The sequence below is a fragment of the Xenopus laevis genome, chromosome 2S (assembly GCF_017654675.1).
Source record: "Xenopus laevis strain J_2021 chromosome 2S, Xenopus_laevis_v10.1, whole genome shotgun sequence".
Lineage (NCBI taxonomy): Eukaryota > Metazoa > Chordata > Amphibia > Anura > Pipidae > Xenopus > Xenopus laevis.
The window spans coordinates 28,539,536-28,565,531 of record NC_054374.1 but is presented as its reverse complement, the minus strand read 5'-3'; the positions used below and the strand labels follow the sequence as shown (position 1 = coordinate 28,565,531).

General features: G+C 45.5%; 1 protein-coding gene across 3 annotated transcripts in view; it reads right to left on the bottom strand.

Annotated features, from left to right (window-relative positions):
- Positions 1–7,738: 7,738 nt before the first annotated feature.
- The window catches only part of boc.S (BOC cell adhesion associated, oncogene regulated S homeolog), a 32,932-nt gene continuing 14,674 nt past the window's right edge, over positions 7,739–25,996 (bottom strand). Inside the window, exons 2-19 of one of the 3 annotated variants that reach the window (XM_018248998.2) lie at positions 22,214–22,367; positions 21,008–21,274; positions 16,873–17,019; positions 16,105–16,248; positions 15,542–15,835; positions 14,544–14,816; positions 13,756–14,027; positions 13,399–13,561; positions 13,056–13,166; positions 12,595–12,801; positions 12,112–12,293; positions 11,048–11,153; positions 10,730–10,852; positions 10,408–10,617; positions 9,798–10,000; positions 9,390–9,463; positions 9,015–9,202; positions 7,739–8,551 (exon numbers count right to left, since the gene is read on the bottom strand). In XM_018248998.2, coding sequence (XP_018104487.1) covers positions 8,379–8,551; positions 9,015–9,202; positions 9,390–9,463; positions 9,798–10,000; positions 10,408–10,617; positions 10,730–10,852; positions 11,048–11,153; positions 12,112–12,293; positions 12,595–12,801; positions 13,056–13,166; positions 13,399–13,561; positions 13,756–14,027; positions 14,544–14,816; positions 15,542–15,835; positions 16,105–16,248; positions 16,873–17,019; positions 21,008–21,274; positions 22,214–22,295 — 3,219 coding nt within the window. In that variant the 5' untranslated portion in view covers positions 22,296–22,367 and the 3' untranslated portion in view covers positions 7,739–8,378. The remainder of the gene's footprint in view (positions 8,552–9,014; positions 9,203–9,389; positions 9,464–9,797; positions 10,001–10,407; positions 10,618–10,729; positions 10,853–11,047; positions 11,154–12,111; positions 12,294–12,594; positions 12,802–13,055; positions 13,167–13,398; positions 13,562–13,755; positions 14,028–14,543; positions 14,817–15,541; positions 15,836–16,104; positions 16,249–16,872; positions 17,020–21,007; positions 21,275–22,213; positions 22,368–25,996) is intronic. The other 2 variants (XM_018248999.2, XM_018249000.2) reach the window with 2 other exon arrangements.

Sequence of the window (25,996 nt, the reverse complement as noted above, 5' to 3'; positions counted from 1 at the left end):
GATCCCAAAAAAATAAATTTTTCATAAACACAACGAAACTACTTATTAGTCCCACTGGCCCCTCTATATCTCCTGGGCCCCCCAACAGTAGGGCCTGACCCTCATTGGCAGGTTTTGCTCTGTTGCATTAGATGCCCCTTGGCTTATTTTTTTCTGATATTGCTGTGTCTGTATATTAGTGCAGCTATCGGACCTGATATCCTGATTGCCCAGGGCCTGAGGTTTTTCCCAGAAAACTGATATTTCTGTGATTTGGCTCATCATAAGTCTACACTATAAAATCATATACAGTAAACATTAAATAAACTCAATAGGCTGGTTTTGCCTCCAATAATTATTAATTGTATCTTAGTTGTGATCAGTTACAAGCGACTGTTTTATTATTACACAGAAAAAGAAAATAATTTTTAATAATTTGGATCATTTGGATAAAATTGAGTCTATGGGAAACAGCCTTCCAGAAAATCTGAGCTTTCTGGATAACGGGTTTCTGGAAAATGGATTCCATACCTGTAGCTATACTAGAGTCCGCTGCAATATCTGGGCCCCCTACAATCTGGTTTTAGGTTTTAGACTTCCCTAACCCGACTAACTAATGACCTTTTAACAGCAAAAGCCAACAACCACTTCTCACTACTAATACTTTGTGATCTCTCGGCTGCATTTGACACTGTGGATTATCCTCTTCTTCTCCAGTCCCACCATTCACTTGGCCTGCGTGACACAGCCCTGTCCTGGTTCTCTTCTTACCTCACTAATCATTCCTTCAGTGTCTCCTATGATGGAGTAGCATCTTCTCCCCTAAGTCTTACTGTCGGGGTTCCTTGGGCCCCTTATTATTCTCTCTCTCTCTATACTTCCTCCCTCAGCAAAATAATCAACTTGGATGGTTTCCACTACCACCTCTATGCTGATCTTTCCTCTCCTGATCTCAATCCTGAACTCCTAACTCTCCTCCTGCCTGTCCGCTATCTTTACTTGTATGTCGTAACGCTACCTGATATTAAACCTCTCTAAAATGGAAATGGTTCTCTTTCCTCCAACTAACACCCGTAACATCCCAGAAGTATCTATCATAGTTAACAATTCCGCTATCACCCCGTCTCCCCAGACCCGGTGTCTTGGAGTTATCCTAGATTCCGCCAAAATCCAGTCACTTATTAAAACATATCCAAAATACCATCATTTATCACCCAAGATACCACCAAAATTCTTATTCAACTCTCTCATCATATCATGTCTAGACTACCGTAACTCTCTATTAATTGGCCTTCCTCGCCAGAGACTATCACCTCTCCAGTCCATAATGAACACTGCCGCCAGGCTTATACACCTCAGCAACTGCTCTTTCTCTGCCATGCCAATCTGCTGATCCCTGCACTGGCTTCCATTACCTTTCAGAATAAAATTCAAACAAATGACCCTGACGTTCAAAGCACTTCATAACTCTGCCCCACCCTACATCTCTAGCTACTCACCCAACCACTTACTACTCTCTTCTACTGACCTGCTCCTCAACTCTTCTCTCATTCCATCCTCTCATGCTCACATTCACTAGGGCTTCACCCCTCCTCTGGAATTCTCTCCCACTCTGTTCCACTTTCTCCCAACCTTTCTGCTTTCAAAAGATCTCTTATACGCACGTATTTAAAAAAGCCTCCCTTCACTCTGTTTAGCTACCAAATGTTATACCATATGCTACATCTTTCACCTTCTGACACCTTGTGTCTCATTCCCTTCCCCTTTAGATTGTAAGCTCTTTTGCACAGGGCCTTCCTCACATTTTGTACCGGTACTGGTTGTTGTGTATGTAACTCTGTATGTTATATGAAATGTTATTTCTTTGTATAAACACATTCATTTCACTATTTACTCAATATGTTGGTGCTCTAAAATATATGTTAATAATAATCTTGGGTATTGGCGCCCTTTACTGGAGATAGAAATCCTTGTATCTATGAAGGGGGCTCATTTTCTGGAACAGGTCCGGCCTCCATTTCTGTTTTTTATATAGGGACCTAAGTGCACCTTGCCCACTGCTGTACAAATGCAGCTAAAGTAGAGCTTGAGAGGAATGGGGTCTGTCTGTCCTGGGGGTGATTGGTGCCAGCCTCAGTTGGTCTATAGTAGAAGGGTTCATCAGGGCAGTGTCAGATGCCCAGTGCAGGTGGTGCCTCGGGAAGTGCTTTCCACATGGGCACTAAGAGCTTATTAATACCTGAAGCCCATGATCTTTGAACTGATAGTCTTTATTGTCATTTATTTTCTTCCTTCATCAATTTAACATTTTATATCAATAAAAAAAAATTTGTTGACCTCATATGCCAATGCCAAAGATGTAACGTCCCACTCACGTGCCATCCCTTCTGTATGCAGTCCTGTCATGCAAACTGCCATTCTGGGAAGCACAAAATGTGGAAGGCAGCAGCCATAACTGCAGGGGTCCAGGTCCGTATATACTAAACACTGACAGCCCCTGGGCTTTTCTATAGCTGTAAGAGTTGCCCTTAAAAGCCAAAGCACTCATATACATTTCCTTATGTAGATACCCAGACTCCATTGTAGGGGTTTCCATGAGACCGAGGTGTCTGGGCTTTTGTATGCAGGGCGAGGGGGCGCTTAACAGAAATAGATCCCCCTTTGTATAAACATTTGCCTGATATGTATAAATGCTTGTGGGACGGCAGTGCAGATGTACGGCTCTGTATACATGAAATGTGCTGAGAGTATGAAATATCAACAATATAAAGAGCCTCCCAATATCAGCTCCCCCCACCCCCCAGCCACTTAGCTCTGCTTGGGAAATGTTCCCCGGAAATATATTAATCTTCCCAGAGTGAGTGAATGTGTGCGTGTGCCATGTGCAGTCATAGAGATGCTATAGACCCCATACATACCATTCCTGTGCCAGAAATACACTGCACGATTTAGGGAGTCTGGCCCAGTATGAATGATGAAAAGTTCCATGAACAGATCAATATATAGATAGGTAAGGACTGGTGGGCAAATGAGGAGCAGGGGAGAGGTGCAGGGCTCCTCTGTTAATACTTAGGCACAGAAATGGGCACAACATTATTCATACCTCCCAACATTTTGGAAACAGAAAGAGGGACAAAAAGATTTGCCGTGTGGAGCGGAGCAAAACATTTTTGACCATGCCCATTTTGTGGCCACACCCCTATTGACCATGTCCATTTTACAAAATTTGGCAGGTTATGAAAGTTTGAACACATTTCTCTGGTTTTTATGTGTTATCACAGTTTTGCTAATGAAGGTGAATTACCCTTTAAACTGTGAGTCTAAATTCTCCCAAGAGACCTGCTTATCTAAGATTTTTACAAAAGTATCTAAGTATCTATTCTGGGTTTTCTGCCAAAAGCCAATTATGTTAGAAACTTTGATCGCCTGCACTGAACAGCCAGAAAAAGATACAAAGAGAAAGTCGGGACATTTCAGTAACAAATACAGGACTGCGGGTTGAGCTGTCAAAATCTGGACCGTTCCCCTGAAAAACAGACAGTTGGGAGGTATGTATTATGTCCAGGCTCAGGTGGAAGGGGGGCTGTACCTTCTTCTCCTTTCCACTGAATCCAAAACCAACTCAAGGCCTATAAGTAGTGGCTGCTGCCATAGTCCTTCCATACAGCCCTGCAAGGCTCAGTGCCACCCATGAACATCTTTCTCATCAAGTCAAAGTGACTTGTGACACCTGCGTCTATTAACCATTCCCCCTGCTCTGTGTAGCATTTCCATCAGGGAAAACATTACAGTGCCTCTTATATATCCATGTGACACGTTCGACTCAGGGGGGAGCATGGAAAATTCCTGCAATGCGCTGGCACAGACCCCCGCCTTCCACCTTAAACAGCTCTGCGAGATTTCATTAAACTTTATATATTTTATTAGAGTTTGGTTTAATGAGCATTTATTGTGTGTTTTACTCCAAGGAGCCCTGTAATGGAACAAACAGGAGCCAAAATAGTGAGCAGGAGCCCAGGAGGGACCCCAGAGATTTGCAAGGAATCAAAACATGCACCAGGTAAGGCAGTGCTACTGGCTTCCAAAAAAACCCATGAGCCAATCAGGTAAGTAGAGACCTGGAGGAGTAAATTATGATGTATGAAACTCTTGGCACTGAGGCGGGAATGTGCCGGTGCTTATGGGCTTGCCGACCATTAAAAGCGTTTGGGATGAAGTAAATCTTTAAGTAATTCCAAGCTACACATCAATAAATGAGTTACACCACTATGGCTGATATTTGGGGACACTACAAAATTTTCGAAAGTGGAGTTACCCCCTAGGAGTTGGCGGGACGCAGCCCATTAGCTGCAGCGACTTGATTATGGAACAGCCGCCGGGGATGCCACCTTGATATCAGGGACACTAATTACATGTTATTATGTTGAGAGAAGCAACTGAAGGCAAGATACGGCTATTGTAGGACAATTGCAACAAGTTGTAGGTTGCATGGGAGAAGTGTGCAGCTGGGAACCATACAGTATGTCCCTGAGGATTCCTTGGGATATAGTAAGTGTGCAGCCTCTGCTAAGCCATGGGGATCACTTTGGAAATACATTTTCTGTACTGTTGCACTTGGTCTTGTCTCAGTGTTGGGCACAATTACCTGAGAAAAGTTCTATTCTTGCCTATGCCCTTGTGCACCACTCATGGTCTTAAAACCGACTCATTTTGACATGCTCCTCATCTTGAAGTTGACCTTCTCCAGTCTTGGCCTTGACTCAGAATTCAACTTAATAGGTCTCACCCCTGACTTAGGCGGTCTCATTCCCAATACTGCCTTCATGGTTGAAAGTGGCAGTGGAAGGGTAGATCAGAGATGTCCAACCTGCAGTTCACCGTCAGTTGCTGAACTACAACTCCCCAGATCAACCATCTCTAGTTGTATGTGTCTAATTCTGTAGGCAGCCATGTTCATGACTTACCCAAAAGATGGGGGCTGATTCTCACAGCCTCTTCAGCCTGAGGCACCTCACCTGTTGCATGCTCACCAAAGGGAGTCTCTAGTTCAGCAGCAGCTCAAGAACCAGAAGCTTGAAGGCAACTGACCCAGGAGAAGGTCAGAGTTTGACTGGAAGACAAACTGGTGGTTATATTTACTGGGGAACACCAGCCAGGAAAAATCCTTTATATAGAGAGAGAAAGTGGGCCAAAGGGAACCTCATTCAGCTATAGGCCTAGGGGCAGCTGTAACCTTAAGTGCCAGATTTATATTAAAACACTGTCTAAGGTGAGGGCACTTGTGGGGCCTTAGGTTGAGGAAACCCAGAAGCGATTAACAGAGTGTGTATGTCCCGCAGCTATTTGTAGGTTTGAGCAGAAACCACAAAGGCCAAATTGTCCTCCTTTTCAGCAGGGCTAACCTATGGCAGGGGGTGAAGTCAGGCGTTTAAAGGGGAAATATATTCAGCATCACCAGTGGTTTAACCCTTTAAAAGGATCACACTATCTATGGTGATGGCTCTAAAGGACCATTGAAGAGCCACCAGGACTCAAAGGGTTAAATAGATAGATATGTAACAATAGGTGTGTAAATTCACAATCAACTTTAGCCAAAAGAAGCTGTTTGGTTCAGTCCACACAAGTCATAAAATGCAACAAATTCTCCCAGCTGAATTATTCTCCCACTTTGATATTCTTCATATTCCAAGGGCATCAAGGGTTAAATGTAACCCTCCCCCCCAAAATAATTATTACTTACCCTTCTCACATGTTTAAAGTCTCCACTGAAATTTTGTAGGTAATTATGATTTAATAACAGACCTTCATGGATGGGCAGCACTAACTTGATCTGGGGGTCACCGTGATGCCCCCTCTGTTGGCCAATAAGTGCATCCACAAAGGGGCCGTTTGTACTTAGAATTCATACAATTATATGGGCAATGGAGGATGAGTTTTTGAAGTATAAAATATAAACTATTTTGTATAAAAACACCTGCTATTAGTGAATTCAATTTTGTATTTAGTAAGTTGTGCCGTTCCTGCCAGACGGAGCACATGTGGAGCCCTGTGCATTCACCTGAACATATTGGCACTGGAGTTTCCAGGTGAGCAGAGCAAATGCAAATGGTTGAAATGCCTGTGGTGCAGAATTTAGCACAGGGCCAAATATACCCATGAACTAAAGCTGCAACCAAAGGAATCATGTGGTTTTGTCTAACCCAAGTGACTTTGGTGTTGTTGGGTGCTGTCAGGTTGCTGCTGGTTTCTCTTTTATGCCAATATCTCTGCCCATGTCTCTATTTCACCTCTCCTCATCTGCCCGTGTCTCTGCTGCACATCTCCTCTGCCAATGTCTCTATTTCACATCTCCTCTGCCCATGTCTCTGCTGCACAATTCCTCTGCCCATGTCTCTGCTGTACATCTCCTCTACCCATGTATCTTTTGCACATCTCCTCTGCCCATGCCTCTGCTGGACATCTCCTCTGCCCGTCTATGTTGCTCATCTCCTCTGCCCATGTCTCTTTGCGCTGAGACCTTTCCAGCAGGCAAAGGATTAAAGGACACAGTTATTCATTTACTTTTACATATTTTATTTCAATGGATCCCTGTCAGGGTTTTTTTTTTCTCTCAGAGTCTATTTTAAAAAAAGCATTTGAAGTGCCAAAACAAGTAGGTCTCCCCCCGAGACCTCATAAGGCTGCTTAATGCTACAAACAGAGCATTCAGGGCTTGTGTTTGAATTCCCAGCTCAATACTCCCCAGATGCCGGCGCTGGAGCTCAGCCCAGTTTCAACAGCAGTAAAATAAAATGAAATAGAACTGGATGTATCTGCCAGAGAGACGAGAGCGGAAAATATGACATGGATTTATATATATATTTATATATATCTGCTCTGCAGAACTGCATCTCCTGCCTGACCCACTGACTCGGCGGAAAAGAAGGGGTTAACTCAGGATGGGGCTGTCTGTCTGTGCTTAGCAGATCCTGAGCGGCCGGGTTTATTATGAACTATACACCATTAAGAACAGAAGGAAGGTGCTTTTTAACCTGTTCCCCAAGCAACTTACTGGCAGCAACAGGGATACCCCAGAACCCTCCTTTCTACCCCACAAACCCCAGTTGTATTCTCTCTGCCTTCTTGATATCACAGCTTCCCACAAACCTATAGATGGGCATTAACCCTCACCCATGTGTCTGTCCCATGACAAATCCCAAACCTACAGCAGTTGCACAACTTGCACCCGTCCTCAGCACCCCCAACAAATGTCCTGTGTGTAACAAGGTAAGTAGAACTCTACTCACAATTCTTGCTGTGCCAAATAGGGCAGTGTAATAAAAGCTGCAAAGTTACCCCAGATCTAGTTAACCATAGCAACCAATCAGCCGACCAATTGATTGCTATGAGTTATTAGCAAGTAGCAAACCTCTTACCTTTTACTACATTAACTCCAAAGATTTTAAAAGGAAATAGCAAAGGACTGACTTCAGTTTTATTTTAAATTGCTGCTCTTTCCTTGCAGGCATTTTCTTACTCATCTTCCATTCTGCCCCCAGTCGCTGGGGTAGTAAATTCCTAGCAACCAAGTAGTTTTCCCTTTCCTTGTGAGAAGTGACATTGAAATATAAACTACTAAGAGAGCGGTCACATGTCGGACCAGTTTGGCAGCTCCCGCTGATGTAAACGGCACTAGTAGGTAGATGCACAGCCTAAGTCTCTGGGTGCAGGAAACACTTTGCCATCTTGTCAGTCCCAAGGAAAGTCAATGACTCTGGGGTTAAATAAACACAAATGTATTTATTACAAGTTGTCTCTTCAGGTTACACATATATGTCATTGCAGCCCGTATCTCATAATGTGTTTATGGCGAATATATTGTGCTGGAGTCTCAGCCAAACATGCACGTGTGCTAACATTCCATATGCAACTAGAACAGAAGCCGGAACAATTTGGATCCAAAAGATACGCAACGAGGCAGCCCATTCCTCCAGTCTCCTTCCTGTGACCCATTGCGCTAGAGCACCCCCTTCCAACCTGAGCTGCCGCCCCCGCTACATGCAATTACGCAAGAGACGCTCTTGTTCCGTTGCCGAGTCAATACTGAAGGATTGTTTAGTCCCTTTTTTGTTCCATATTTCTATATATATATTTCATGATAAAGAAAATAAACTTTATGTACAAGTGCATAAATATATAAATATTGCTGTCATAGAAAAATAAACTCCTTTAACGTGTTCCCTTTTTTAAACACAGGGTGGTCCAGGACCCTAAAACGTGACCGTGTTGCAAGAGTGTAACTGAGCATTGTCTATTAATCAGCTGCAGGAGGAGGTTTAGTAGTGTCCAAATAACAGAGATACTCAGTGCGGATATCTATTGCAACAAGACCATCCCCAGTCCTTTCAGCCAGTCTTTTATTAAGTAGCAGGTCCTTGTGTTGGAGTGTGAGGGTGAAAAGTGCTGCTCCTCCGACAGTCTGGATTCCCTTCTACATTACTGCTCCAAACTGGGTTTTGATGACATTCTCCATCTGACAGTGAGCAGGCTGGATCCTTTGTGCTCTCCACTGGGGGCAAGGGGAACATACAACCTGCAACAATAGATTCTGTTACCACAACAAAACACAGCACAATATAAGCTTTGTTACCATCAACCCTTCCATCCCACGTTATTCCTCTCTGGCTCTTTTATGCAAGAGGAGATTTCAGTAGCTTATGCAGCTGCCGCCTGACACTGAGGCTCCTTGATCAACAACTGATATTTCTAACAAACATTTTTCCGTAGAAGCTTTCTACAATGAAAGATGTTGAACCGGGTTGAGAAATGTCCCTCTTGGGCAGTGGTTACCAAATTTTGATGCTGGTCCCTCTGGGTGAGCGGGTTGAAGAAGCTGCTGTTGGCTCATTCAGAAGGCCAGTTAAGGTGAAATATTGGGTTAAAGTCAAATTGTTCTTTAAGATACACCAAAAAGGCCAGCTTAAGAGCTAGTTAGTAGCTTGTGGTACCAGCAGGTTTCCAATAGGCACATCACAGTGAGAACATTAACCTCATACCTTGGCACATACCTGGCTCTTTGGGCAGTGAGAGAATGGGACACTCCTTGTTGCTCTTTGCCAGAGAGTGCCCAACCAAGGTCTCATCCTGCAAGTGAAGCCCATCAGGAGGAAGTTCCTTCATGTCACATGTGTCATTCTCACAAGGCTGGTACACGGACATGCCCTCGCCGGGTGGGTGGCACAACCTACAATTGGGAAACATTATATCAGAAAGCTTGCTAGGTGCCTGTACCCAAGACATTACTCCTATCTAGGGGAAGTTTTCAGCAAATTTGGAGGGGCTGATAACTTGTAAATGAGTATAGTCTGTTTATTTAGAACATAAGGACAAGCAGGCAAAATGGGCAACCTCAAAAGCTCAGCAGGACTTACGGCCTAGGATTGTGACATTCTGTTAGGTCCTTGTGCCCAGAAACCATCTCTTCCAGTAAGCTGTTAGCTTCATCCTGTTTGGAGAAAAAAAAATGATAGCAAACTTAATAACAAAGCCTCATGCCTTTAATCTCAATAAAACAAGGAGTGGCCTGTCACCAATGTAAGCATAATAACATTGTAATTATTCTCAAAAGGTATGAGCAGAGGGGTGGAGCTAAAAACACATGACTTTCCAGGTTAAATATGCCGCACCCACAGGCAGCAACATGGCTGCACTCATAAGTAAAATAACAAATCAAATTTCTTTAAGGGAAGGCATTTTGACTTTGTGGCATCATCTAATGTTAGAAATGGTGGTCCTGCCCAACTGTGCTTCAACTCCAATAAGCATTGTGGATTGTGTACCTGATGCTCAGCCTCGGATTCATACTCTCTTGGCTTCAGCTCATTATGACTGGAGTTTACAGATGGGCAAGTGCCATTCACGACACCGCCATTAGCATAGGGGAAGTTGCTGATGGTAGAGACCCCTCTTAGAGGCACCATGGTGTACTGGCAAGAGGACGTCAGGATACCAGCGCTGGGGAATGCAATATCTGTTGTTTGTTCTGCAGAGAGAAATTGGAGTTAGGGAGCTTGAATTAAAGGACCAGTAACATCAAAAAAAAATGAAAAAAAAAAATGTTAGTATACATCGAAAAAAAAAAAAAAACAGCAAGACAAATTAAACTTTAAAATCGCAAAGTCTTTAAGAAACAACTTACCGAAATTCCACTTGCGCTCCTCTTCAGAATGTGATCGTCAATCCATCGCGCGGCACACGATTTCTCCTCCCTTCCTTCCTTATAGGAAATAGCCAGGGAGGAGAAATCGAGTGCCGCGCCATTGATTGTCGCTTTTTCTGCAGAGGAGCAGTAGCGGAGTTTCAGTAAGTTATTTCTTAAAGAATTTTAAAGATTTTTACTCTTCTCGATTCTGGTCTGAAGGCTGGATTCAACAGAGACTTGCTACTTACTCTGCTTAGACCAGGCTCTCCACAAACAGACAGGGATGAAAGCTACGATTATAAGAACAATGGAGCCAAGAACCCCGACGATCATGTACGGAACATCACTGGAACGAGCCACTGTAGCCGTCCCAACAGCACCTTTGCCATTGCTGTGAGGAGGTTGGGGAGAAGGTGCCATGGGTATCAGTGAGCGGCCAGGCTGAGAAGACTTCCGAGCTACAAGAAAGAAGACAAGAACAAGGTCATTATATTTCAGTCTGGCCTTTATTGGTGGATTTTGATTATGTAAAGTCGAGTTATCCATGAACTCCATCCCGGGGGGCCTCACCTTTAGTCTCACAGATCATAACATTGCTGTATTCGCTCTCTCCTCCCTCGTTAAAACACTGCATTTTAATGTCATAGGAGGTTTCGGGCTGCAGATGGCTGATAGAGTGCCAATAGCGATCCCCTAGAAGATGGAAAACCCATTTTAGAACTTCACTGAAGGCAGCGATTAGAAACTGGAGCAGCAGATAGTCCATCCTCTCCTAATGCTCAATCATTTAATATGGCATCTCACGCCCATATGTATAAATAACAACAGAGAGGTGGAATATCCTGGTCACTCAGCGCACCACCTTGGGGCAAAAAAAGGGGCTCTCACCTTCCACCACATCCTTCTTGTAGTCGCTGTCGTTGTCACTGTCGGTAGGTCGGTAATAGATGTAGAATCCGTGGATGGGTGTGTTGTTGTTGCTGGCTGGGGTGTACTGTAAAGGGAAGAATATGCAGAAGGGGATTCAGTGCCAGAATGAGACACTTACCTACCCCTGCAATAAATGTCCGGCCTATAGCAGCCAACTAGTCCTTCCATTCAGTGGACAGACTGTGGGGCTCAGACAGCAATGCCATCCTCATTAAAGGGATACTGTCATGGGGAAAAATGTTTTTTTTCAAAATGAATCAGTTAATAGTGCTGCTCCAGCAGAATTCTGCACTGAAATCCATTTCTCAAAAGAGCAAACAGATTTTTTTATATTCAATTTTGAAATCTGACATGGGACTAGACATTTTGTCAATTTCCCAGCTGCCCCTGGTCATGTGACTTGTGCCTGCACTTTAGGAGAGAAATGCTTTCTGGCAGGCTGCTGTTTTTCCTTCTCAATGTAACTGAATGTGTCTCAGTGGGACATGGGTTTTTACTATTGAGTGTTGTTCTTAGATCTACCAGGCAGCTGTTATCTTGTGTTAGGGAGCTGCTATCTGGTTACCTTCCCATTGTTCTTTTGTTTGGCTGCTGGGGGGGAAAAGGGGAGGGGGTGATATCACTCCAACTTGCAGTACAGCAGTAAAGAGTGATTGAAGTTTATCAGAGCACAAGTCACATGACTTGGGGCAGCTGGGAAATTGACAATATGTCTAGCCCCATGTCAGATTTCAAAATTGAATATAAAAAAATCTGTTTGTTCTTTTGAGAAATGGATTTCAGTGCAGAATTCCGCTGGAGCGGCACTATTAACTGATTCATTTTGAAAAAAAAAAATGTTTTCCCATGACAGTATCCCTTTAACATGGACCTGTTCAGGGCAATATTTGGGCCTGTAGGATTGCTCATGGAGAAGAAGCAGAACATTACACTTCATGGGGCCCTAAGATTTTTCCTTGTGTCCCTGCGGGCCCCTGACTATAATATTCACACATATCCCTGTCCCACACGTCGCTCCTTACCATCCACTTGAGCATAATGGTGGTCTCATTGATCGCTTCCGTAAATGTAATGTAGGGTCCCGTCACTGGTCGCTCGTATACCCGGTTACTGTAGCCGGACACCATGTACAGTTTGGAGGCTGCGCTGGGCTGACTCTCCCCCAGAATATTGAGGGCCCGGACGCGGAATTTGTAGGAGGTGCCTGTCAGAGAAACCGTAAACAGATTACGAGCGGTGCAAAATGGTTTGTGAGCGACAGAGCAAGGGAAAAACTGATTGGTTTAAAGCAGAAATATGGCAGGAGGGTGCCAAATTATTAAACTCCCTCAGAGTGTGATAATTCAATATGTGTGAAGTCACTCATAACAACCAATCAAAAGCTAGCATTTAATGGTTTGCTGTTTTTGGATACAAGATGTCGGATTTTCCTTAAGAGAGGAAAATGCCACATATAGAAAATTTAATCTTTCCCCCTCGATTGCCCGCTCAAACCCTCTCCGTACCTTTCTCCAATTCTGTTATCTCAACTGACAAGCGGGAGGGAGGGATGTCTCTAGTCACCAAAATCCAGTCTCCCGGCTGCTTCAGCTTTTTGTACTCCACCCGGAAGGACTGAATGGGGAATCCGCCGTTTCCTCGTGGGATCCAGGTGACATACACCGATGTCTCGGAAGCCATTGAGATGGTGGGGCGGTCGGGTGCTTCTGGGGCTGTAGGAGAGATTTATTGTCAAGCCATGCACCGGGAGGGAACAGGGGCACAATTAAAGTAGAAGGGGAAGAGGTTTATTATAGTAAGAGACAGACGTTATATATAGACAGCCATTGCATGTGCAATTCTTCACCAGCAGAGGGAAGCAAATCCCCATGCACCAATTGCCCAGGAAGAGAAGAAGGGAAACTGTTGTACAGTATTTTACTTGCTTGAATTCACTCAGGGTTGCGGGAGTGGTTTAAGCGCTTACGGGAAAGGCGATTGTTGTCTGATTGGTTGCTGCTCTGCGTGCTGGTCCCGGGGTCGTCCTTCTGGATCTGAATCTCTTTGCTGGCGACTATTTCTGGTTTAGGGCGGCGTCCTACAGAATAAATACACAGAGGAGTTAGCGCCATCAAAAAGCCACACCCCTACTAACTGCCTTTTATGATTAGAATATTGGTGCAGGAGCATTCTGTAGAGCATTTGGATCTTGCCCGGTGCTGGGTCAAGTGTTGCCACTGCCCTACAGATATGAGCTTAAGTGCAGCTTCTATTCCCAGTTATGCAGCCAATGCCTCATGCACTCATGAAAACAAGGAAATGCCACCTACCTGTCCGGAAGGTCACCATGGCAGTTTGTCCCTCCCCAGCGCAGTTGTAGGCCGCCATCTCCACCTCATACAGACTTCCAGGGTCTAGTTTGGTCAGGGTCAAGCGGTGCTGTGGCCCTGGAACCCGAGAAACAGTCCACTCATCTGAAGAATTTGCTACCTGCTGAAGGGGTGAGAGAGGCGGCAATTAGAAGGACTGCAGTGGCTAAAATGTACCTTGTTCTCCATAGTGCAAATTATTTTATCCCACACTTCTGATGAAAAATTACAGGGGGAGGGGCAGGAGTCTGTGACTCAAGCAGTGGGCTGTACCTAACACAAACAAACATAAAAAATACAAAATTGAAAGATAACCACCTTGCGGTGTTTGATGATGTAGAACAAGATTGGGGCTCCCCCAACATTTCTGGGCCTCCACACCAACTCATAGAAGTCAGTCTTAGAGGTGCGAGGGGAGCTAAGTATGACAGGAGCATCAGGAGGAACCACATGTTCCTTGGTGTTGGGGCACTGGGCCGGTAGCAGGGGGGTCGGAGGTCGAGGCTTGTACTGGGCTTTCAGCAGCAGCTGCCGGTCCTCTGTCAATGGAGAAGATGTTGGGGCCTCTCTTTCCAGATCCAGCAAGCTCCCTAAGAGTCACAACAAAATCAGGACCTGGATTAGTTCCACATATTTCACATCAACATTTGGACCAGTGACTTACACAACAGCATGCCCCCCAAAGAGGGAGGCAATATTTACAGTAGGGGGTACATTATCCATCAGCCTGCAGCCTTATGCCTTTATATGGTCACAGAACCCCTCAGTGACTTCTAATATCCTTATCATTTACAGTAGGGGGTACATTATCCCTTATAATACATGAGTGATACCCAGAGTTCCCTGTATAACTCAGCCTGCAGTCCTGTGCCTTTATTTGGTCACAGAACTCCTCAGTGACTTCTAATATCCTTATCATTTACAGTAGGGGGTACATTATCCATTATAATACATGAGTGATACTCAGAGTTCCCTGTATAACTCGGCCTGCAGCCTTGTGCCTTTATATGGTCACAGAACAACCCCTCAGTGACTTCTAATATCCTTATCATTTACAGCAGGGGGTATGAACATGAAGGCATGGGTACAGTAGGGACAGTACATACCTGATCTAGTGGTTATCAGGAGGGCCATGGCCTGTGCACTCCCCACTTCATTCTCCGCCATACACTGGTACACTCCCCCATCCTCTGGTCCCACATTAATGAGACGCAGAAGTTTCCGGGACATTCTGTGTTTGGTGCTGGAGATCAGGGGCACAGTGTCTCTCAGCCATATAACAGAGGGCTGTGGGTTACCCTTGACCTCACATGTGAACTTTGCACTCTGACCCCAGGTCACTATCTGTTGAGACAGCTCCATACTGACCTCTGGTGGCTCTGATGGAAAAGAACAGCAAAAAAATAATTATCAATACATTTAGATTGACAGCTCACTTAGCCAATAAAAAGGAAGTGGTATTGTGCCAATATGAAACCAGTAACATTAAAGGGGTTGTTCACCTTTAAATTTACTTTTAGTATGATGTAGAGAGGGATATTCTGAGACAATTTGCCACTGGTTTTCATTTTTTATTTTTGTTTTTGATTCCGTTGTTTAGCTTTTTATTCAGCAGCTCTCCAGTTCAAATTCAGTCCTCTGGTTGCTGGGGTCCAAATTCCCCTAGCAACCATGCACTGATTTATACTGGAATATAAATAGGAGAGGCCTGAATAGATAGATGCATAGTAAAAAGTAGCAACAACAATACATTTGTAGCCTTAAAGAGCATTTGTTTTTTAGATGGGGTCAGTGACCCCCATTTGAAAGCTGGAAACATTCAGAAGAAGAAGGTAAATAATTCAAAAACTTTAAGAAAAAATGAAGACCAATTGAAAATTTACTTACAATTAGCCATTCTATAACCTACTAAAACTAAAATCGAACCAACCCTTTAAAATCTGATCAGGTTGCCATAGATACAATAAGGCCATTTCCCCAATCTAATCATATAACAGCAATACCCCAGTGCCCCTGGGTCACGACTGCTTATTAAATATAGGAGGAGTTTGGGACATGATGGGTGTGGCTTGGAAAGCAGTGGGTTTGGGTCACTCGTACTCACCGAACACTTGCACATTGTAAAATATAAAGGCGGAGCCTCCCTCTCCGATGCCGTTGTTGGCGGTGCAGGTGTAGGTGCCGGAGTCTTCCTCACCGGTGGCGTCAATCAGCAAGTTACTGAGAAGGAGGCGAGTTTTATTGTGCCAAGAAACATCAATTCCGTCCTTGGACCAAGTAATCCTGGGAGGTGGCATCCCGCTGGCAACGCATTCCAGGATCAGGCTTTGGCCCTTGGTGACGATGATGGTCTGGGCATTGGGGGGGTAAATTATACGTGCCGCCTCAGCGGTGGAACCTGATGGGAGGAGACGCAACGGATTAAACATGGAGAAACAGGAACCATAACATCATGTGACTGACAGCCCACCCCCTACTCCTGGACTGATGTATTGGGTGTAATTACTGGGGGAGATTCACACTTCCAGAGAGCCTGACCATGGGAAAGAGAACAGCCCAGGAGCAGGAAGTACAGAGAATAAGAGCCTATTCCTCTAGGCACACTGTATATATATATATTGTATATACACATGTGTATGGAAATAAACATAAATATCAAAGACTCACGGCGAACACGGAGTCTATCACTGGAAACGGATGTTTTGACTTCTTGCGTCACAGGGTTATACGCAGCGCACTTATATGTCCCCTCGTCCTCTTGTGTAGCGTTCACTATCTGCAGGTTCCCCGAAGGCATGATAAGATAGTTGTCTATGAAAAAAACAGAAAGCCTGGGGATCACAGAATAGCACTGGCCGGCCCAATGGGGCAATAAGTGACGATAGCAACCAGGCAGTGACCCGGGCAACAAGGCAGTACATATAAAGCTAGCAACCAGCCACTTTTGTGAACTACAGTGAAGAAGGTGAATAGAAGGAAATATTAAACAGAAGAACAATTATATAATCATAATAATCCTGTCCCAGTAACTCCATCTGAAGGGGTTACACAGACCCCTGGGTTGGGGAGACTGAATTGTCACTAATGTGCACTGATTTGGCCCCAGGGGCTGCTTGGCTCATTCAACCAGAACATGGGCTGCTCTTCATTTGCCTTTTCCAATCAGGGCAGAGCATCAGGGTGGCAGCTCCAGGCTTGTCCCGCTGGGATGTGTCTCAGAAACAATCAAGGACGGGAGGAAACATCAGCCAATGATCAGATCCCAGTCTGGGAGTCTGCGTGTTAGAGCCCCGGGCAGGTAAGGGGCCCAGCTAATGTCTATCTGTGATTCTATTGCAGGGGCTCAGTACTGGGGGCAGGGGAGGATTCACAAGATGTGGGAGCCTCTCGGCTTCACCCACAGAAGCCCCAAAAACAAAGCCAAGCGCCACTCACCTCTGGAAGTCTCCAGCCACTCCTGCTTGACGCTGTAGCGCACCTGGGCCTTGGGGTGACTCTCCGGCAGGTTACAGGCGATCACCGCTGTGTTCCCCTCATCCACCTCAATCACATGCTGAGTGTCGAACTTAAAGTCCTGCAGGTCTGTAGGGGGAGACGAGTGGCACTCAGCACGTTTAACAGGTAAATCTACATCTGTCAGTCTGAGTGTGAGTTGTGCTGTGAGTTGTGCATTTGTGAGTGTGAATTGTGCTAAAATGAGTGTGCATGCGTGAGTGTGTAAGCTCTGCACATGGAGAGGAGTGTGAGTGCACAAGTAAGTGTAGTGTCCAGCCCTGCTACAAAGTGAAAGCCCAAAGGTGTGTTTTGTTCCCAGGGTTCGGGGCCCACAAGCAGCAGGGGGTGCAAATGGGGTGACTGGGACATTTAAGAAACCCATTTGGTTCTGTTTTTCCTCCCATTTCTTATTCGTCAATCAGAGACATGTGTTCTCCTCCCTCTGGCCCAGACTCTCATTGCTGCTGTCAATTTTGGCTGCTCGTTGCTGCCCCGCCCTGCTCAGTTGGCAGTTGCTTTAGTTAGATGACTAATCCCTGGCACAGGGGGGGCTGCTGGGGGGCTCAGTCTCACTACCAGACACCCAGCCCCTCTGCTTCTAATTAAACCCAAAAGAAATGCTCATTCTCTAGAAGAGAGACATCATTTCTTCCCCCAACACTTCACCTGCAACTCTGCCCCCCACATCACGTCACCCCCCATTATTTATGGCACAGGAAGGGGACAAGTAAGAACAGACTCCCCGAAATGTAATATGTTTCATTATGCAGAAAAACTGCTTTTAGTTGGAGTTCCCCTTTAAATGAGGATTTTACAGTAAGAGTGAACTGCAACTTTAACCTCCAGGAAGGAAACTGTCCCATTATTAACCCTTGTTTATACTGTGCCCACAAATTCAGGGTCTCCCTTATACATCTCCTTACTCTCACTCACACTCATTATGGAAATTAAAAATGAAATTACAAAACACAAATAACAAAATATTAAAGAAGTTAAAAAATAAAGCCCAACTGCAATTTCTCTGCTCAGTAACCAATAAAAATGTTGGGAGTAACTTCCCCTTTACTGATGGTGGGGGCGGAGCCTGCTGCACATTCCAGGGCCCCAGATGAGAAGTGACAAATACAGATGTACAATAATGAAGCAAAGGTTTTGGGTTTGGTGTCAGTTACTATTGGGTCATGTCCCGGGCAACTAATAATCCCCCTGAGTGGTTCCAGTAAGGTTGTGTTGCAACTGTCACATAGAGAGTGAGACAAAACAAACTTACTGGGGGGTCAGTAACTAACCCCTGGCCGGTGTTCATTCCTGTCTGTGCATGTGATACTCTCCATGGGAACCCGGCGCAGGAATTGGGGGCAGGAATGTGATGTTGAAATCATTTCGCCAAGGCCTCATTTTTGTTGTCAGTTGTTTGTGCAGCACTAACTCTCTGTTGCTATGGCGCCCTCAGGTTCACTTTCTGGCAGGAACATGAAATGTATGTGTTTGGGATACGGGACCCCCACACTGATGGCAAAGCTCTCCTGCACATACCTTCTTATTGGAGACCCCCATTCTCTCCCAGTCTATGGCCAACAATGCACAGACTCTCCATCCAAAGGAAGAGCACCCTCCAGCCCAAAAAAGAGCCCCTGCAGCCCAAGAGCCCCACCAGACCAGGGAAGATCCCCCTCCATCCAAAGAAGAACCCCCACCAGCCCAAGGAAGAGCCCCCTCTAGTCTAAAAAAGAGCCCCTCAAGCCCAAGGAGGAGCCCCCACCAGCCCAGGGAGGAGCCCCCACCAGCCCAAGGAAGAGCCCATCTTGCATATTATTAAGGAAAGAAGAGCAAATAGAATAAGAAGCCAGACCATGTATTTATAACATTTTGCAGCACTGCAGTAAAATACAAATGGGCACAGATGCTGCAGTGAGCTTGCACTCTAGGGATGCCGTATTTATCTCTGGCTGAAATCTCACAATAACTTTGCCATGAACTTTGTGTAAGTAATTCCTGGACGCCGTACAACTCTACTGCCATGGGATCCCCGGAAACCCCTGTAACCCCCATATCTGAATTCTCAATGCGGCAACGCTCCATTGTGTCTGTGGGAAACCGCATTGCAGGTGCCAGTAAATCTCATTCAACAGCAAACGCGGGGGGCAATTAAACAAATGCTGCACAAACCTTCATCCCACAACTAACCCAGGAGCAGAACTACATAGTAACATAGTAAGTTAGGTTGAAAAAAGACACATGTTCATCAAGTTGAACCTTTTAACTCTGTATGACTCGAATCGCTGCTACAGTAGTGGCGCTGTATTTGCCCCATAGCATTTGTATTTAATTCTGATGGGGCCGGCCCAGTAGGACTGGCACAGTAGTGGTGCTGTATCTTCCCCACAGCACAGTAATTGGCATGTTTTTTAACAGCATTTAAGTATTTTCCCCATTATTGCGGCATCAGGAGGGATTGCAGCCAACGCATTAAAACAAAAGCAATCGCACTCTTGACGCAAATGGGACCCAATTGCACAGAAAATCTTGGGCTATTGGAAAGTGAGTTTGGCAACGTTTCAGACTTTTAAAGAAGCGCCGGGACTGTCGGTGCAACTAACTGCAGCCAATTAAATGCCCCCCCCCACCCCTCAAAACTATAAAAGTTTAAAAAAAACAAAAAAAACCAATTCCTGGAAATTGCCCCCGGGCTGCTTGGAAATGGCCATTGTCACATTCCGGTTGTGCCAATGCGCAGTGGGGGCCACCATTCCCCCCCAGTGTCAGCTCCAGACCGGCAAGGAAAACATCTCAGTAAAGTGACCGGCTTTAAGCTCTTCCATGCCAGACACTTCCCAAGCCAGCCATGCGAGGGCTCTCAGGTACTGGGGGGGTGAAGGTGAATCACAAGGAATAGCTATGGGGGGCTTTATGGGTCACTGATTTCCTTCTACAATGGAGTCTTGTTTCGTTCCTGCTGAGAGAATCACCAGGTGCACGTTTACAATGCATCCTATGAAGGAATGGCCCATACTGACCCTTCTTACCCCCCACCAAACCTTATTTGTGCCCCAGCCCTCGCATTAAGGTGGGATGTAACAGAGCGGCTGCTGTGCTTGACCAGGCAATCACCTTACTCTCAGGCTCAGGGGGGCCCTTGTTTGACTCAGTAAGATGAACCAGGGGCCACACTCAATGCAATGTCTCTTTAATGGCTCCCAGCCAGCCTTGAACCTTGAGCAGGCGAGGGGTTAAGAGAAATGAAAGCCACACCCCTGTAACCCCCCTGTAATCATATTCCCCCCCCCCCAGGCTCATTTATCAAGTCGCAAGCAAAACACTGGCCTATTCTCCTCTGGAATGTGTTTTTAGAAACTCAATCTCACTCTCGTAGCCTGGCCCCATTCCCAAAACTCTCAGGGATTAATGACAGGAGGGGGGGGCTCTTATTCCCCCCCAGTTCACCTGCATAAGGATCATTGTTATAACTAAGTGCCCAGCTTCTCCCAGCGCAACTGCCACCTGGGAAACTGCCCACATTTGCCCAACTAGAAAATGAGCCACAAACTGTCCCCCCCCCAGTGGAGCAGAACATTCCACACACCCCTCCCAGCCCAGTTCTGGGGAAAATCCGGAACCAGAAGAGAAATTCCTAAATCAGCAGTAATTCCACCATAATCTGTAACCGGGTCCTTGTGCCAGGTCTGCCCATTCCTCATATTTCTTACCCCCAAAATAGCCAGAAATGGCCCTAAACTGGAACCCAAACACTCCCCTGGACTTTCCCTCCCATGGGAAGGAGATTGGTTGGGGTGAAAGGGAGGGCAGTGCCCAGGGAAACATAGGAAGCCGACCAACACCCTTGGCACAGCAATACCAGGGGTGCCCACCTCCTATATAATGATATTCCACACTGGGGCATGGGGAGCCCTAAGAATATTTTGCCATTAGGGGCCACAGTCACATGATCATCCCCAGTCCAATCAACTCCTATGTAATAAGCACCCCTAATGAAAGAGATTTCTGGGGGACACTGAAACCACAGCAGATGCCAATTAATAGGGGTGTCTATAAATTGAATATGGAGGGCACTTACTGGCAAGGGTGACAATAGCGGGTACACTGGCGATGGCTCCTGCTGCCGTCCGGCCGATACACTGGTACCTTCCAGCGGTGTCGTTATTAAGGCTGGCAATGACCAATGTGCCTCCAGATACCAGAACCCCGGGCTGCTCTAGCTCCGCCCCATTCAGTTGCCAGGAGACGGAGGCACTGGCCGGTTCTACGGCGCAGCTCAGGGTGACAGAACCCCCAAACTTCTGGAAGGTCGAGAGTGGCTGCACCAGGAATTGGGGAGCTCGGACTGTGGAAAAACACAGGTGCAATTAGGTTGTTATTAATCTGCAATTTCATACAATACTTGCTGGTAAGTCAGGGAGCAACTCATGTACCAATTGTAACAGTTGCTATGGGACAGACGTTCGTAACGCTCAGGGAGCATGCTCAGTAGAGGCTGCTGGGAAATGGACCCACAGCTGCGACTGTGACCAATTAGGACAAAGCAAGTTGTGAAGGTGAACTGCGCATAAGCAGCACAAACAAAACCACAATCACTGTACAAACAGGGGAACCGTGGTCTATTGAGAGCAGTGTGGCCCTTTTGATGCCCGTCCCTGTAATAATGAAATTGGTTTTATCAGGAACATGAAATTCTGCCGATCTTTATCTCTTGAATCAGCGTTTCTTGGAAACAGTGCCCCGTGGCCTTTCAGGGGTCATACTAAAAACACATGGTTTTGTTCTATGGATCATCCACAGCCAGACTCAATTTCCTGTCTCTTTAAATTCACAACTTCTTCCACATGTTCCGAGGGGCCCTGAATTATTAGATCATTGATCCCCTGATCCTTCTCTAATGTCTGGGCTCCAGTTTGACTCATGTGACATCATGTCTGTTTCATATCAATGACATCACAGCCTGGACTGACTTAACTCTCCCAGCAATGAGCCGACAAAGGGGGGGAGACCAAACAAATTCCGTGACTGATATTATTCTGCTGCTATCTGTAGGCCAGCAGCACCGAGAACTGGATCAGTTTGGGCTTCTTCCAATCTGCTCTTTGAATTACCAGCACATAATGATTCTGGGGTTCTGAGCATCTAATATCCTTATCATTTACAGTAGGGGGTACATTATCCCTTATAATACGTGAGTTATACTCAGAGTTCCCTGTATGGATACAGAGCCCTGGGCAGCGGCAGTAATAATGACAAAGCAATGGAATGAAGGAGTAGTACTTACCGGACTGAGCGAGGCAGCAGAAGGAGGATAGGAGGCAGCAGCAAACTGTAGCAGCGACAAAGTTGTTACATCTGAGAATCATGGTGTTTCCAAGTAGGAAAATGGCAGCACCGGGTCAGAACAACTAGCCCATACGTTGCACTCACATGCAGAGCTGCGGGGGTAAAAAAACCAACGTTCATTTCAGCCCAGGAAACAAAATGTTTGCCGCTTCCATTAACAGTTCAGATCAGGCAATTTAATATACAAGTAATTGTTCCCTGCTGCAGTTACTGTATTTAAATCTTATCTGAACAACTTTGCACTTGGCCTGTTGTATACCTTCTCCTGCCCCATGGAATTTAACGTGGTTATTAACTCTTTTTGGGATGCAGAGAGTGGGATTCCAGCAGCAACTGGAATTTTTGTGTTTTTGGGGAGAAAGATAAAGGCAGAAAGAAACAGAGAGAGACAATGAGATAAAGAGAGGAAAAAATTGAAAAATCTTGACACTTAAGGGGGGAAAGAGAGAGAGAGAGAGAGAGAAAGAAAGAAAGAAAGAAAGAAAGAAAGAAAGAAAGAAAGAAAGAAAGAAAGAAAGAAAGAAAGAAAGAAAGAAAGAAAGAAAGAAAGGTCCCCCATTAAGTCTTGACACGTTTCACCTACTTAATGCTCGCCCCTTAAAGGAAAACTATACCCCCCAAACAATGTAGGTCTCTATTAAAAGATACTGAGTAAAACAGCTCATGTGTAAAACCCTGCTTCATGTAAATGAACCATTATCATAATAATATACTTTTTTAGTAGTATGTGCCATTGGGTAATCATAAATAGAAAATTTCCATTTTAAAAAATAAGGGCCGCCCCCTGAGATCGTAAGATTCACTGTGCACACATACAAACCACATGTAAGGTCACATGAGCCAATTAACAGACAGAGTTCTGCCTTTTGCTTCCTCACTTCTTCCTGTTACAGTTAGTGTTGTAGTATTTCTGGTCAGGTGATCTCTGAGGCAGCACAGATAGAGTCACGAAATGGTGGCTCAAGGCAAGAGATGTAAAAGGGCAATATTTATGTAAATATATACTCCAGTTTGGTAAGATTCTTTAATATGTCATTCAATTTGATATAAACTATCTGTTGCTTAAGTATTCATTTTGGGGGTATAGTTTTCCTTTAAGTGTTAAGAGTTTCCATTTTTTTCACATACGCAATGGTCCCCCATAAGAGTAAAGCTGGCCATAGGCTCAAAGATCTGTTCGTTTGGCAACATCGGCAAACGAGTAGATCTTTCCCCGATATGCCACTAACGGCATGGCTATATCGGGGGTAATTCGGAGAGTCGGCCGTATGGCCGAACGATCGAATTACGATACACCAAGGGGCTCCGACGGGTTGGTCGGGTAAAAATCAAACCTTCCCGATCGATATCGTGGCCAGAAATCGATCGGGAAGCCCGCATACACGGGCAGATAAGATGTCAAATTGGTCTAAATGACCCGATATCGGCAGCTTTATCTGCCCGTGTATGGCCACCTTAAGAGAGAGAAAGATAGAGAGATAAAAAGAGTGAAAGAGAGTGAAAGAGAGACAATGAGATAAAAAAAGAAAGAAAGAAAGAAAGAAAGAAAGAAAGAAAGAAAGAAAGAAAGAAAGATAGAAAGAGAGAGAGAGAAAAATAGAGAGATAGAAAGAGAGTGAGAAAAAGAGAGAGAATAAGAGAGAGAGAGAGAATAAGAGAGAGAGTTAGAGAAAGTGAGAGAAAGACAATGAGGGAGAGAGAGAGTTAGAGAAAGAGAGAGTGATTGAAAGAGAGTTAGAGAAAGAGAGAGGCCTGTGACTGAATGTAAATAGAGAGAATGGTGGGACATTCCCCAGAGCCCAGAGAGACCCATTAGGCACTAAATGTCACCCATTAAACATGTCAGGGCCGACAGTGAACCTGAATAAAGGTCCCCTCTGTCCCCCCTCCATAATAAGAGCTATTTCAGCTGTTTCAGGCTCTTTTGTGCGCCCCCCCCCACAGGTTAAAATAACTGCTTCCTGTGAGTGGGGGTTTATATGGCCTCTGACCCAAAGGCCTTTTCTCCTTGAGCACCCCCCCCAGACCTCCGCCCCTCGCTGGATGGAGACAGGCAGTAAATCTGGTGCCGCAGGGGGGAGTCATTAGAAGAGTGAAATTAACAGGCCTGGAATGGCGGAGAAACTGCAGCCAAGAATTTCAGGGAAATCTTCATCACTTGGCAAGAAAAACAGGAGCCGCTTTTCTAGAAAAACTTCAGAATTTCCAAAATCTTCTCCTACTTTCAAAGCAGCAGCTCAGAAATTCCTAATTTTATTCCCCCAAACAACCCAAAGTTTAACATTATTTAGGGCTCATTCTCAATCACAAGGAGCAACTATGGACGCCACATGGTCCCAACCAAAATGCCAAGCACATGACACCTGCCTGCACTCATCTGCCAGTTGCACCCAGTGTCACTCACACAGAGCTGCTACATCAGATTCTGAGCAGTCAGAACCAGCAGTGCAGAGAATACATTCAGCCAGACAAATGGCTCCTCCAGTAACAATGAACGAATACTCTCACCCGGTCTAGATCCCTGGGTATAGCAAGGCACATCAGATGTACATTTGCCAGACAGGAAGTACAGTCAGTCACATGAGGAAATATATTCCTCTGAGCAGGAGAAAAGCGTGCAGCAAATCTTCCCCCACATGTGATAATCAGCGAGGGACCTGTGAGTCAGACGCAAATACTAAACTTCACAGCAAACTGGTCAAATAATCTGGAATCTATAAAAATGAAGATCATACCTTTCTCCTGTCCCAATCCAGATACCCCTATCTTGCCCCAGGTACCTCTCTATTGCCCAAGGTCCCACTCTCCTGCCCTGGATTGCACTTTCCTGCCCCAGTTCCCATCCAGATACCCCTCTCTTGCCCCCGATCCCGCTCTTCTGCCCCAGTTCCCAACCAAATCCTTCTCTCCTGCCCCAGTTCCCAACCAGGTCCTTCTCTCTTGGCCCAGTTCCCAACCAGATCTTTCTCTTCTGCCCAGTTCCCAACCAGATCTTTCTCTCCTGGGCCAGTTCCCAACCAGATCTTTCTCTGCTGCCCCAGTTCCCAACCAGATACTTCTCTCCAGTTCCCAACCAGATCTTTCTCTCCTGGCCCAGTTCCCAACCAGATCTTTCTCTCCTGGCCCAGTTCCCAACCAGATCTTTCTCTCCTGGCCCAGTTCCCAACCAGATCTTTCTCTCCTGGCCCAGTTCCCAACCAGATCTTTCTCTCCTGCCCAAGTTCCCAACCAGATACTTCTCTCCTGGCCCAGTTCCCAACCAGATCTTTCTCTCCTGTCCCAGTTCTCAACCAGATACTTCTCTCCTGGCACAGTTCCCAATCAGATAATACTTCTCTCCTGGCACAGTTCCCAATCAGATAATACTTCTCTCCTGCCCCAGTTCCCAACCAGATATTTCTCTTCTGCCCAGTTCCCAACCAGATCTTTCTCTCCTGGGCCAGTTCCCAACCAGATCTTTCTCTCCTGGGCCAGTTCCCAACCAGATCTTTCTCTCCTGCCCCAGTTACCATCCAAATATTTCTCTACGACGCCCCAGGTCCCAGCCAGATACCCCACTCTTGCCCCAGGTTCCTCTCTCCTGTCCCAGTTCTCAGCTAGATACCTCTTGCTGTACTTTTCATATAAAACTGCTAATGTAATTAAATTAATTTGATATAAAGTGCTTGTCCCGCCTTCAGTTCATTGCAGGCAACAGCTGAATCCCTTGTTCCCTTCATTG